The 14,838-nt window shown below is 48.7% G+C and overlaps 1 protein-coding gene across 2 annotated transcripts in view; it reads right to left on the reverse strand.

Moving 5' to 3' along the window:
* The window catches only part of LOC122946268 (coagulation factor VIII-like), a 528,859-nt gene that overhangs the window by 318,035 nt on the left and 195,986 nt on the right, over positions 1 to 14,838 (reverse strand). For both annotated transcript variants that reach the window (XM_044305770.1, XM_044305769.1), the window contains exon 14: positions 1,450 to 2,071. In XM_044305770.1, coding sequence (XP_044161705.1) covers positions 1,450 to 2,071 — 622 coding nt within the window. The remainder of the gene's footprint in view (positions 1 to 1,449; positions 2,072 to 14,838) is intronic.

Here is a 14,838-nt window from a genome sequence, read left to right on the forward strand (position 1 = left end):
TGGCATGTTACTGCAGCAGCTAATCACCAGTTAGTGGTCTAATGCTGAAGACAGTGATTGGCCATACACCTGCACATCTGTGTGCACATCAGCGACAGATATGCACACTTGCTGGTTATATCCCTGTCAGTCTTTGTCTACATGGCCTCAGCAATGGTGCCAGAAAGTCCAGCACGTTACATGCATCATCACTGCAGCAATATAAATAAATGCAGCAATATAAATAAAGCACTCGTACTAGAGTGGCGGGGATGTTACAGCTGAGAATTGTTGATTTTTTTTGTCCATATGATGCTGCCATATTTTATTTTTAACTTCTGGATAACCCCTTTTATTCTGGGATGATTGTGATTCAAGGATATTATGTTTAGGGCATTTTGAGGGCATGGAATTGCGGGGCTTGATATCTAAAAAGGGGCGGGTGTATGTCTATTAAAATATTGGGCTGTCTGTGATTTTTGGTTCAGTTGTGCAGAAAAATTTAACGCCTACCTTGAAAGCATAGCAATTTCTTTTTAGATGTCACTGTTTTAGATCTCCAAGCTTCCAGTGTCTTATGCCCCGGGCACTTCAAGGGCTTCTGTCACCCCACTAAACCTTTTTTTTTGGTTTACTTATAATCCCTATAGTGCGATTTCTGCATACATAAGCTAAATAATCATTTCGGTCCAGTAGAATTTGTTAAAAACGTAATTTTAAAATATGCAAATTACCTTGCTACCAGCAAGTAGGGCGGCTACTTGCTGGTAGCAGCCGCATCCTCCGATCCTAAAGACGCCCCCTCCGCATGTTGATTGACAGGACCAGCGAACGGGATCGTCCTCTGCTGGCCCTGTTTGAATTCAAAATATCGCGTCTGCGCCGTACCTGTCTTCAATCGGCGCAAGGCGCACTGAGAGGCGGCCGCTCGCTCGGCCGCTCCATCCTCAATGCGCCTGCGCCGATGACATCTACACCCGGCGCAGGCGCATTGAGGATGGAGCGGCCGACTCTCAGTGCGCCTGCGCCGATTGAAGACAGGTATGGCGCAGGCGCGATATTTTGAATTCAAACAGGGCCAGCAGAGAACGATCCCGTTCCCAGGCCCTGTCAATCAACATGCGGAGGGGGCGTCTTTAGGATTGGAGGATGCAGCTGCTACCAGCAAGTAGCCGTCTTACTTGCTGGTAGCAAGGTAATTTGCATATTTTAAAATTACGTTTTTAACAAATTCTACTGGACCGAAATGATTATTTAGCTTATGTATGCAGAAATCACACTATAGGGATTATAAGTAAACAAAAAAAAATAAAAGGTTTAGTGGGGTGACAGAAGCCCTTTAAGATAATGACAATTATGGAACTATAAATAAGTATTTTCCCAATGTAACATTTTCATGTACTAGACATGATTTAAAAAAAAATAATAATATTGCTGAACACTAATATAATAAAACATTCAGGTACCCACTTTTGTTTTATAAAGTATGGTGAGGTTCCAGCTCTATAGTCCCACATGACTTCCACAGCTGCAATAAAATATGTCCGCAGTTGTCCTTCAGAACTACGAGGGTCTTTTTCCGGAAGGTCTGAATACATATCAATGTACTCCAAATTAGAATTGCCGTAATCGTAATCATAAAAGTCTACATGAGCACCCATTTTCTTAGTAAGTTCAGATTTATTCTGGAATTGCTTGCTTTCCTCCTTTTTATCTTTAGGCATTTCATTTATACTGTGATATTTCTCTTCTTTTTTCATTTCTGTCATTTCTTTTTTGTCAGTTGCACTGCGCATTGCTATAATTGGATTAGATGAGTTTACAAAAAAACTAAAAGCATCGTCATCATCACTTATTGTATTTTTCAAATGCCCAGCACTTTTCTTTTCACCGAACATGCTCCGGGGTCCAAAGGGAAGCATTTTGTGAGAAGTATCCAAATGATACGATTGAGAATCTTGCTGCAATTCTTTTAAATTATCATGATCATAATCATAATATTCATCTTGGGGGTCTTCACAGTGTGAAACACTCAGTGTTGCTCTCATACCTAACTCTGCCAATGATGATTTAGTCGTCACAGACCATTGCCCTGCATTGAGGAAAAAAGTAACAATTTACAAAGTATGTCAATGAGCAGGCTAATAAAGACAGCATAATATGGAAACAAATATTTATAATGGTTGTGCGACAATTTATTGACTATCAGTATTCTGGTGTCAGTACATGTTATAGTACAAATTTGATTTGCACCGAATCCGAATTTCCTCACACTTCGTGGTAACGAATCACATTTTCTTCTAAAATGGCTGCTGCATGTGTTGCAAGGTACTCTGGGAATGAGGGATCACCGACAATGCCATGCATGCAGCCAATCAGCAGATAGCCAGCCCTGTGATGTCATCCCTATAAACAGTGATGGCCAGTTCGCAGTGTTCACCAGTGAACACATGCGGGCTGCCATCTTGACTCACAAGTCTGGCGATTCACAGGTAAACCCTGAAACAAATGCGGTCACCAGGAGCAGGCAGTTCCGAGAACAGCCCGATGAAGACCCCCGGCGGCTGTTCTCGGAACTGCCTGCTCCCGGTGACCGTATTTGATTTCAGACCGGCTCGCAGCACAGGCACAGGTAAGAGCTTACCTGTACATCGCCGAACTTGAGTCAAGATGGCAGCCCGCATTTGTTCGTTGGCGAACACTGCGAACTGGCCATCACTGCCTATAAATAGCCACAAACATCTTGAATTCAGACATTTTCCAGTGTACTTAGTGCAGGGAGAGATGTCAGCAGGCGCTAGGGACAGTGCTAGGAAAGATTTGAAAACTTTTATTTTGCTGCATAAAAGTTTAGGGAAAGCGTAGGGAGGAATTGCAACAGGCCGTCACCCAGGGCCCAACTAGATGTGGAACAGGGTACCTAGTTGTAGGAATGGCCGACTGGTATAGGGTGGCCTAATGTCCCTTTATGTTGAGTGTGTAACGGTGCGCCTACCTGGATACGACTGAACCCCAGGCGTTGGCTCCAAAGCAGACAAATAGGTTGAATAATTGAGGTATTTGAAGAAATGATTGAGTCCAGACCTTGTATATAGTTGAACAGCAGCTTTACTTGAATAAACATTCATCAGAAACAGTCTTCAAACTATATCTTGGTCCCAGCAGTCTTTAGCAATAAAATGGTCACGCAAACTCATCTCTTCTACATCTGTTGCTCTCTGGCTCTGCTGTACTGACAGGCTAGCTATATAACTCAGCTTTTGCTGTATCCGGCACATTCCTTCTGTAGTCTGTCTCTAAAGTTATACCAGGGAACTTTCTTCCTGGCTTCTGAGGCTTCAAGCTGCCTCCATGTCCAGCTGAGCTTAGGGTGCTCTGGCTGGCTTGGTTTGGGTACGACCTGAAGAGATGTGGCCCTGCACACCTTCACCTAGCTTGGGGTAAGCTAGGACTGACCTCTAACTAACTAGTCTCCACCCTTTCTTAGAGAGAGGGTTAGAATGGAAAGAAAGGTTCCATTCTCTCTAACTGTAGCTCTTCCATGCTTGCTGCCACCTACTGGTGAACCAGGTTCATTACATGAACATATACAGTTGCATAGAAATAGGAAATGCATGTGGAGTACTTGGAATAAATGCATAGATGAAATGATATTAGCATACACAGATAGAAGCAGGGTGCTGGAGTGGTAATGTCACTCAGGGGCATTATATTCCCCCTTATTTAAAAACAAACTGTCCTCGGCTTGTGCTTAGGATGTGCTCTAAGGGTACCCAAAGAAGGTTACAGTGCTGCATGAGACTTTTTTCTATTACTAACTGATATACCAACGGCTACGACTAGGTCTCTGCCCGTATGAGTAGGGTGTCTATTCACAGTTTTCCCTCTCAGTATAAACCAGAGAACCAAAGATTCTGTACCAAGTGCTCATTCCTGGCTTCATTTTGAGTATTGTGGCCACTAATACCAAAGAAAGCATGGGAGTGTCTTCACTCTGTAATCCCACCACAGTGCAATGAAAGTCTGCAAACAGAAGGGTGGCTTCATCCTGTATTCCCTTCCAGCACCAAGGTCTAATCATGCTTTACGCTTTGTCACCTTGATGTCTGAACTGGTAGCTTTTCACACATTTTTCCTAAGACAGCGCACAGTACCTTAAGGCACCTAGAACTAGGAGGAGGAACCAGCCCACCTTCCTGTCATGGTCTTACCTCCTTGCTGTTCCCTTCGTTTGACATGTGCTGGCGGCCATCTTGGTTTCTGGGTTTTCTTGTAGCCTCCCACCCTGCGGCTCCTCCTTCCCACTGGGAGGAGCTGGATGCCTAGCTCATATATATAGGAGGTCTGTGGCTTCAGTTCCTTGCTTGGTCCTCCTGTGTTCACATGCTTCCAAGACTGCTGCTGCTTCTGGTTCCTGATCCTGGCCTCGTCTGACTACCCCGTTGGTTCCTGATTCCGGCTTCGTCTGACTACCCCGTTGGTTCCTGATTCCGGCTTCGTCTGACTACCCCGTTGGTTCCTGTTCCTGGCTTCGTCTGACTACCCTTCTGGTTCCTGACCTCTGTCTCCGCAAGACCCTGCTTCGGTTTAGCCATCCGTTCGGACTTTGCTACGGCTTGCTCTTCAATAAAACCTTCTTATTTTCCACTTATCTCTTGTTGTACGTCTGGTTCATGGTTCCATGACATTAGGACCAAGCCATGAATTCTGACGGTACAGGGCCACCCTCGCTACCTACGCTGGTTGCCAGACTTGATCAGCAGGATCACCTGTTGGGTCGGTTCGCTGTGGCGTTGCAAACCCTGCTTGAACGCACGGCTCATTTAGCTTCCGTTGCCGATGGGTCGGTTGTCACTCCTGGGCCCGCTCCTACTGCCGCTCCGGTTGTTGCGCCAGAGTCTACCCTGACACCTGTTGCTGCGCCTGTGGTGTTTCAGGGTATGACCGGTTCTGCCCCCCTTCCACAGCGCTTTGGGGGAGAGCCAACTCAGTGCCGAGGTTTCCTTAACCAGGTGGGCATTTACTTCGAGTTGCTGCCACATGCCTTTCCTACTGAGAGATCAAGGGTGGGCTTCTTGATCTCGCTGCTCTCGGACAAGGCCTTGGTCTGGGCCAGCCCTTTATGGGAGAACAACAATCCGGTGGTTGCCGAGTTTTCCGGTTTTGTTGCTTCTCTTCGTAAGGTATTCGATGTGCCGGCTCGTGCTGCCTCTGCTGCGAAGCTCCTTATGTCCATCAGACAGGGTTCACGATCCGTAGCTGAATACGCCATTGAGTTTCGTACCCTGGCAGCAGAGGTGGGCTGGAATAATGAGGCTCTGGTCGCTGCTTTCTCTCATGGTCTCTCGGATGCCTTGAAGGATGAGGTTGCAGCTAAGGACCTACCAGTGGAGCTCGAGTCTCTTATTTCTTTCCTGATTTTGATTGACACCAGACTCAGGGAGAGACCTTCCTTTAAGGAGAGCCTGCGGAGGTCTCCTAACAGATTGGCGCCTACGTTTGCTGTCCCACCCGTGCCTCCCTCTCCTCCCACGCCTCCTGGGGATGACTTGTCTGGGGGTGAACCCATGCAGCGGGGGTTTGCTCGCCTGTCTGAGGGGGAGAGGGTACTCCGGAGACGCGAGGGCCGATGCATGTACTGTGGTCTCGGTGGGCATTTTCGGTTGGCATGTCCGAACCGTCCGGGAGAACGCTCGCACCTGAGGTCCTGTCGGGGGCAGATCTTGGGTGGAGTCTCCTCGTCCCCGGTTTCCCGTGTTGACAAACCACTGATCACGGTTGTCCTCTCCTGGGTCGGGGGCTCGGTGACGACCCAGGCGTTGGTGGACTCTGGTGCTGGTGGTTTGTTCATTGATAGAGTGTTCGTTGCCGCCAATTCCATTCCTCTGCAGCCTCGAGGTTCCCCACTGGCTCTTGAGGCGATAGACGGCAGACCCCTTCTGCCGCCACACGTGACTCATGAGACCCTTCCAGTGGGGATGGCCATTGGTGCCGTTCACAGAGAGTCGGTCTGTCTCCAGGTTATTTCGTCTCCACACTACTCGGTGGTCTTGGGGTACCCCTGGCTCCAGAAGCATAATCCGACTTTCGATTGGAGATCGGTCGAGATCCTCTCGTGGTCACCGCAGTGTGGGGCTAGTTGCATCCATGGGCCTGTCAAGTTGCTGTGTACTTCCTCGGACTCTCTGTTGCCTCCTGAATACGAAGAGTACCGGGATGTATTCGATAAGGTGCGCGCGGTTGCCCTACCTCCGCACCGCCCATACGATTGTGCCATAGAGTTACAATCCGGTGCCGTTCCTCCTCGTGGCAAAGTCTATCCACTTTCGGTAGCGGAGAATGAGGCCATGGAGGAGTACGTGAGGGAGGCGCTTTCACGCGGACACATTCGCAAATCCTCGTCCCCGGCAGGGGCTGGATTTTTCTTTGTGAAAAAGAAGGGCGGTGAGTTGAGGCCTTGCATCGATTACAGGGGTCTCAATCGCATCACGATCAAGAACGCTTACCCGATACCCTTGATTTCCGAGCTGTTCGATCGCCTCAAAGGGGCCACGGTCTTTACCAAACTCGACCTGAGGGCGGCATATAACCTGGTAAGGATCAAGGCGGGCGATGAGTGGAAGACCGCGTTTAACACCAGGACCGGTCATTATGAATCCTTGGTTATGCCCTTTGGGTTGTGCAATGCGCCCGCAGTCTTCCAGGAATTCATCAACGATGTTTTCCGTGACCTGTTGCAGCAGTGTGTGGTGGTCTATTTGGATGACATCTTGGTATATTCTGCATCCATGGAGGCCCACATTCTGGATGTCAGACGAGTGTTGCAACGCTTACGAGAGAACAAGCTGTTCGGTAAGCTTGAGAAATGCGAATTTCACCGATCCCAGGTAACCTTCTTAGGTTACATCATTTCCGCTGAGGGCTTCTCCATGGATCCTGAGAAGGTTTCGGCTGTCTTACAGTGGCCCCAGCCCAGTGGGCTTCGTGCCCTGCAGCGCTTTTTGGGCTTCGCCAATTATTATCGGAAGTTCATCAGGGACTTTTCCATGCTAGCCAAGCCTCTCACGGATCTGACCAGGAAGGGCAGTAATCCTCAGGTCTGGCCGCTCGAGGCCATCCGAGCTTTTGAGGCTCTAAAGTCCGCCTTTGTGTCGGCTCCGATTCTGTCGCATCCCAACCCTGGGTTGCCTTTTGTCCTCGAGGTGGACGCGTCTGAGACGGGAGTAGGCGCCCTCCTGTCTCAGCGTAGAACACCAGAGGGTCCTCTGCTTCCTTGTGGGTTTTACTCCCGGAAACTGTCTTCCGCGGAGTGCAACTATCAGATTGGTGACAGGGAGTTATTGGCCATCGTGCAGGCCCTTAAAGAATGGAGGCACTTGCTCGAGGGCTCGGTGGTTCCGGTTCTCATCCTGACGGACCACAAGAATCTGACCTACCTCTCTGAGGCCAAGAGATTGACACCACGTCAGGCCAGATGGGCTCTGTTCTTGTCACGTTTTAATTACGTGGTCTCCTACCTACCCGGCTCCAAGAACATCAGAGCGGATGCCTTATCACGGCAGTACTCCGAGCTGTCCGGGGAGGAGTCGATTCCGACTACGGTCATACCCCCGAATCAGATCCTGGCCGCTATTCGCACCAGCCTGACTTCTCCTCTGGGTGAGCAGATTTTGGCGGCTCAATCTGGTGCTCCCTCTGGGAGACCCAACGGCAGATGTTTTGTGCCTGAGGAGTTGCGCACTCGGTTGTTGCGAACCTACCATAACTCCAAGGCCGCGGGGCACCCTGGAAAGAATCAGCTGTCCTGGGCGGTTTCACGTCTGTTCTGGTGGCCTTCTCTACGTTCCGACATCGCCGCATATGTAGCGGCATGCTCCGTTTGTGCCCAGAGTAAGTCCCCTCGGCACCTTCCGTTGGGCCTTTTGCAACCCATAGCCACCGGGGAGCGTCCATGGTCACACCTGGGGATGGATTTCATTGTGGACCTCCCTGCATCCCGAGGCCATACGGTCATTCTCATGATTGTGGATCGGTTTTCCAAAATGTGCCACTGTGTTCCTCTCAAGAAGTTACCCTCTGCACAAGAGTTGGCCTCGATTTTTGCCAGGGAGGTCTTCCGGTTGCACGGTTTGCCCAAGGAGATTGTGTCGGATCGGGGGAGTCAGTTTGTGTCCAGGTTCTGGCGCGCCTTTTGCTCCCAGTTGGGGATTCATCTCTCTTTCTCCTCGGCCTACCACCCTCAGTCCAATGGGGCCGCAGAACGATCCAATCAGGCCTTGGAGCAATTCCTTCGTTGCTATGTCTCCGATCACCAAGACAATTGGGTTGACCTCCTGCCTTGGGCTGAGTTTGCCAGGAACACGGCGGTGAACTCTTCCTCTGGGACGTCTCCCTTCATGGCCAATTATGGGTTCCAACCTGCCGTGTTACCGGAGGTATTCTCTCCCCAGGATATTCCGGCTGTGGAGGATCACCTTTCCGTCCTACGTGCTTCTTGGGTACAGATCCAGAGGTCCCTTGAGGTCTCTGCGCAGCGCCAGAAACTCCAGGCTGATCGCAGACGAGCGCCCGCTCCTTCCTACCAGGTCGGAGACCGCGTATGGTTGTCCACCCGCAACCTCAACCTTCGAGTGCCCACTCCCAAGCTGGCGCCTCGCTTTGTTGGTCCCTTCCGAGTGCTTCGCAGGGTAAACCCGGTAGCCTATGCCCTTGCGCTTCCTCCTGGCATGCGGATCTCCAACGTGTTTCATGTCTCCCTGTTGAAGCCACTGGTGTGTAATCGTTTCACTTCCTCGATTCCTCGGCCTCGTCCGGTCCAAGTGGGCAATCGTGAGGAGTATGAGGTGAGCAATATCCTGGACTCACGCCTGGTCCGCGGCCGGGTGCAGTTTTTGGTCCATTGGCGTGGTTATGGTCCAGAGGAGCGTTCCTGGGTTCCCTCCGCAGATGTCCATGCTCCTGTCTTGCTCCGAGCCTTCCACGCACGCTTCCCTCAGAAACCGTTCCTTACTCCGCGGAGGAGGGGCCCTTGAGGGGGAGGTACTGTCATGGTCTTACCTCCTTGCTGTTCCCTTCGTTTGACATGTGCTGGCGGCCATCTTGGTTTCTGGGTTTTCTTGTAGCCTCCCACCCTGCGGCTCCTCCTTCCCACTGGGAGGAGCTGGATGCCTAGCTCATATATATAGGAGGTCTGTGGCTTCAGTTCCTTGCTTGGTCCTCCTGTGTTCACATGCTTCCAAGACTGCTGCTGCTTCTGGTTCCTGATCCTGGCCTCGTCTGACTACCCCGTTGGTTCCTGATTCCGGCTTCGTCTGACTACCCCGTTGGTTCCTGATTCCGGCTTCGTCTGACTACCCCGTTGGTTCCTGTTCCTGGCTTCGTCTGACTACCCTTCTGGTTCCTGACCTCTGTCTCCGCAAGACCCTGCTTCGGTTTAGCCATCCGTTCGGACTTTGCTACGGCTTGCTCTTCAATAAAACCTTCTTATTTTCCACTTATCTCTTGTTGTACGTCTGGTTCATGGTTCCATGACACTTCCATAGCTCCCATGAGCGCTATTCTCTTCTTAACTCACATTTTAGCAGCGCAGCACATTTTTACCCTTTAAAGATGTTTAGACTGCTTTTGACTTTACCACTTGGTCCTCCCTGTGTAGCAACAGCACAAGAACCCAAAGACACAGGACACACTGGTTCCTTCCCCTCCCAAGTCTGTGGATAGAAAAAGGTTAAGGGCATATGCAAATCAGACAATATAATACCTAGGTTTTCTAAACTAATACAAGGCAAAATAGGACCATTAGTATTTTTTAGTCCTCATACGCAGTCCATATGAGCAAAGAAGCAAGGATGCCTTCTATCTAGCTAATGGTATAAAGTACAAAGTCCATACAAAAAGGGCATACAGTAGATCACATTTTTGTACCCATATAAGAGTCAAGACAATGGGCTAAAGTGCTTAAACATTGCAGAACCCGTAAAACTTTACGGCAAAAATAGTGCAAAAATATGGCAATAGAAATCACAAAGAGCTAAGGTAAACATCTGAGTCCTTTCTTTGGGTGCAGGCTTGTAACGTTGCAAAACTGAAACATATAATGCAAAAAGAAAAAAAAATTGTAATCCACAAGAGGTAGTACGCCAATGTGCGTCACCTGAAGATAGCTACTGGCTGATGGTTGGAGTCTATGAAGTCCAGGCACAAAAGGGGTGGATGAAAAAGGCCAAAATATAACCACAAAACAGAGGGCAATGTTTCGATTTCTAGAGGACTCCTACTCACTATTGGATGAAGGGGGGCTCGCTGATCATGTCTTTCTCCCCTGGCCACAGCACAGGTGGGACACTCCCGACACCAGGTTTCAATATCACTTCTCATGCCAGTACTGTAGAAACGTCGCCTGATGGTGGCTTCTATTTTTTGGGTTCCAAAATTACCAGACCTGTTATGGTACATGTCCATTACCATCTTAGCATCTCTTCAGGGCACTACTATCTGATGGAGGCACTCACAGGTGACTGGATCGAGCGTTCTTCTGAGAAGCAGATCTCTTTGTAGGAAGAGTTGTTTTCGTTGTCGCCAGAGGCGAACCAGCTCCGAGTCGGCTCTTTGCTGTCGGATTCTCTCCAGTATGCGCCCACTGGACAAATAATTTAACAGTTCTCCGATTACTCTAATATCTACTTGTAGTTTGAGCTAGAAATCTTTTTTCAACTGGCAGTGAGGGACCACAGGGCTTTGGAGAACTAGTGGCTTTGGGGGCCTGATGCCTAGTGTGTAGAGTTTACTGCCGGGCAAATCAGGAGTAGAACATTGGCATTTCCACATCTTCCCACTGATCATCTTTAGAAATTAGTTCCTTCTGGGCAGGCAGCCTGGACAAGGCGTCGGCATTGTCATTATTTTTACTTTTAACAGTTGGAAAGCAGTTAGAGTTGAACGAACACCTGGATGTTTGGGTTCGACAGGTTTGGCCAAATTTGGAGGGGCTGACCCCTGTCAGTCTGTTCATGTAGGCGTGTGCTCACATACTGTCCCACCATGTCCCAAGGCCCACCGTGATGTTCACGATCCAATTGGATATCTGCTCTATCAACTTTCGATATTCTTTTCTGCACCTACCATGGTGATTACGGTTATCGGCGAATCAGGGTTCCACCCCAGAGAGGGAGCGTGAGAAAAAGAGACCACATCCAAGGGAGATTAATGGATGAAATTTAATTGTGATCGAGCGGAAATGTGAGAGAAGCTATTAAAGCGGAAGAATTTTTAGGAAATTAGGGGGCGCGCTCCCGACTCGGGGTGGTAGTGACGATAAATAACAATACAGGACTCTTAAGATGCCCTGTTATTGGAATGATTAATAAAAAATTATAGGGAATGTCACTGTGGTATTTTGGATTTTGAAACGTTAGCAAGGAGAGGCCCTGCTGCCACTTTGTTGACTCAATCCACCATCCATTTGGATATCTTCTCTATCAACTTTCGATGTTCTTTTCTGAGCCTACCATGTTGATCACGGTTATTGGCGAATCAGGGTTCCACGCTGGAGAGGGAGCGCGAGAAAGAGAGATCACATCCAAGGGAGATAAATGTAGGACATTTTTTTTTTTAGGGCAGAAATATGAAAAAAAGTTATTGTGGGACAAATTAGTTATTGTGGCGCAAATGTGGGACAAATTAGTAAAGCGCAATTGTGGGACAAATTATTGGAGCGCAAATGTGGTACAACTTGTTAAAGTTTAAGCATTGAATGAAAGGAGGTGGCGTGCATCAATTAAAGAAGAATTTCAGAAATTTTATTCCCTGTCACCTATGCAGAGCAGTTTATTCACGTCCAAAATTGTAAAATGTCAACCCAATAATGTAACAGAAAAATTACAGAAATGTATTAACCTGTCTACTTGGTAGAGCAGGGGTCTATGACATTAAAAAAATTGTTTATTGTCACCCGAATTTAACTGACAATTTTTTTATTTTTATTTTTTACCTGTCTACGAGGTATAGCAGTGGTACATCACACCCAAAAAATTGTCAATTTCACCCGAAAATGTAAGTGACAAATATTTTTTTTTTTTACCTGTCTACTAGGTATAGCAGTAGTGATGAGCGAGAGGTGCCATATTGGATTTCGCAATTTTTCGTGAATATTCGATTGAATATTCGTCTTATATTCGTCGAAATCGAATATCCGTCATTATTCTATTTATCGCGAATAATATGCGATTTAATTATTTGCGTATTGCGATTTTCTGTATAAGGCAACTTTCCTATTGGTTGGTTATTTAGAATATTCACTTTTTTTCCCAATCTGTACAGTTGTTCGCATACACCTCCCTGAAAAGCATTCCCGTCACCATGGGAACGCCTGTGGATTAGAAAATACCATTGGATCTTAGTTTTCCCTGAGATCATGAAAACTCAAATTCGATGGTATACTCTAACCCACAGGCGTTCCCATGGTGACGGGGACGCTTGTCGGGAAGGAGTATGCGAACGACCGTACAGATTGGGAAAAAAAGACGAATATTCTAAATAATTAATATTCGCTATATTCCTATAACTTTGTTTCATAGAATATTCGTCATATTTTAAAACACAAAGTTATAGCAATATAGCGAATATTCGTCAAATACACATATAGTGTCACGAGGGTGTCGAGAACCACGCCTGACTCAGTTATACCCGGGGTCAGGAAGTCGCAGAGGTTGGCTGCGTGCTCTATGTAGTAAGATAGGGCTGTTTCTTTATGGGTTTGCTTTGCAACCCTTTTTGGCTCACTCAGGGATCCGTAGCTCCTTCTCCTCAGCTGTTCCTTGTCCAGCACTCCCAACCTCCTTATATTCCCCTCTCCCACTTCTCTGGTTGCCAGATATAGAGCTTCCTGCCTGGACTTCTATACTGACCCACTGGAGCTGTGTTGCTGCGTTCCCTGGTTGTTGTTCCAGAACGTTACCCTCCGGATCCCTGTTGGGCCTTTGTGGTCTGCTGTTGTCGCCCACCTGGGATTATATGTTTGTCTGTATTGTCTGTCCTCTCCTTGGTGTTTTCCTCTTAGTGTCAGTGGTGCGGACTAGTGATCCCACCGCCCCGTTCACTACCTAGGGCTCATCTTAGGGAAAGCCAGGGTTTAGGCATGTCATCGGCGTACGGGTGAGGAACCCGTCTAGGGACGCCAGGGCAGTCAGGTGCCAGCTGCAAGGTGAGAAGAAGAGTACGCTAGACCTTAGGTAGAGCGTGTGGACCACAGAGGGCGCACGAAACAACCGGTCAAAGACAATATTTTGGTTTCAGCAATATTCCATTTTATTCGTAAGTCTTACGAATAAAATGGAATATTGCTGAAACCAAAATATTGTCTTTGACCGGTTGTTTCGTGCGCCCTCTGTGGTCCACGCGCTCTACCTAAGGTCTAGCGTACTCTTCTTCATACCGTTACCCAAGTGGCAGGGTGGCTCCTGCCCAAGGCGATCGGACGAATCTAGGCTGCACCAACCGTCATTTATCTACACTCGTTCTCCATTGCAGTTGCATTCAATTGATGCAACCACAATAGGTGAGCAAACCATTTCTTTCATTAGAAATCTGATTTGCTGAATTTACTTACCCTATGAGCGCCTTCTCTATCCTCTTGGCCGTTATCAGCCGCAAGGTGCTTCCACTGTGCCCCCACTGTCAAGTGGGAATGCCACCAGCAGCGCGTCTACCAGCGTGCAATTGTACTCACGCATCTTGCGATCACGCTCCAGTGATGGAATTAAGGACGGTACATTGTCCTTGTAACGGGGATCCAGCAGCGTGGCCACCCAGTAATCAGCACAAATTAGAATGTGGGCAACTCGGCGGTCGTTGTGGAGACACTGCAGCATGTAATCGCTCATGTGTGCCAGGCTGCCCAGAGAAGCCTGTCCTCTGTGGGAGGTGTATCGTCTGTGTCCTCTGTATCCCACCATCCATGCACCAGTGATGGCCATGAGCTGGTCTCAAAGCTGTCCTCTGTGGGAGGTGTATTGTCTGTGTCCTCTGTATCCCACCAGCCACGCACCAGTGATGGACATGAGGCCCATGAGCTGGTCTGGGTGCCACCCTGCTGTGAACATGGTTCCTCCTCCTCCATATCCTCATCCTACACCTCGTCATCCTCCAGAACTGTGCCCTGGCTGGAAAATAGTGTACCTGGCGTTTGTGGGTGCAGGAACCCACCCTCGGAGCCACTTGTGAATGACTCACCGGAAACGAATGATCCCTCTTCCTCCTCCTCCTCCTGTGCCACATCCTCTTCCATCATCGCCAGCAGCGTTTTTTCAAGGAGGCATAGAAGTGGGATAGTAACGCTGAGAATGGCGTTATCAGCACTGGCCATGTTGGTGGAGTACTCGAAACAGTGCAACAAGGAACACAGGTCTCGCATGGAGGCCCAGTCATTGGCGGTGAAGTGGTGCTGTTCCTCAGAGCGACTCACCTGTGCGTGCTGCAGCTGAAACTCCACTATCGCCGCTGCTGCTGCTCGGACAGTCTTACCAGCATGTGCAAGGTGGAGTTCCACCTTGTGGGCACGTCGCATATGAGGCGGTGAGCGGGAAGGCCGAAGTTAAGCTGCAGCTCTGACAGGTGCACCTTGCCACATTTGGCGTTGCGCAGTGCACACTGGATTTTGTCCCCCACTTGGTTGTGCAGGGAAGTGATGGCTCACCTGGAAAAGTAGTGGCGGCTGGGCACGACGTACTGTGGGACATCCACCGCCATAAGGCCTAGACAGAATAACAGCATTTCAAAGGCCAGTAATTTAGAAATGCTGGCATTCAGGGCTAGGGATCACGGGTGGGTAGGGGGGTACTTCCTCTTCCTCTCCAGTGTTTG

Source organism: Bufo gargarizans, chromosome 9, assembly GCF_014858855.1.
Source record: "Bufo gargarizans isolate SCDJY-AF-19 chromosome 9, ASM1485885v1, whole genome shotgun sequence".
In the NCBI taxonomy this organism is placed as follows: Eukaryota; Metazoa; Chordata; class Amphibia; order Anura; family Bufonidae; genus Bufo; species Bufo gargarizans.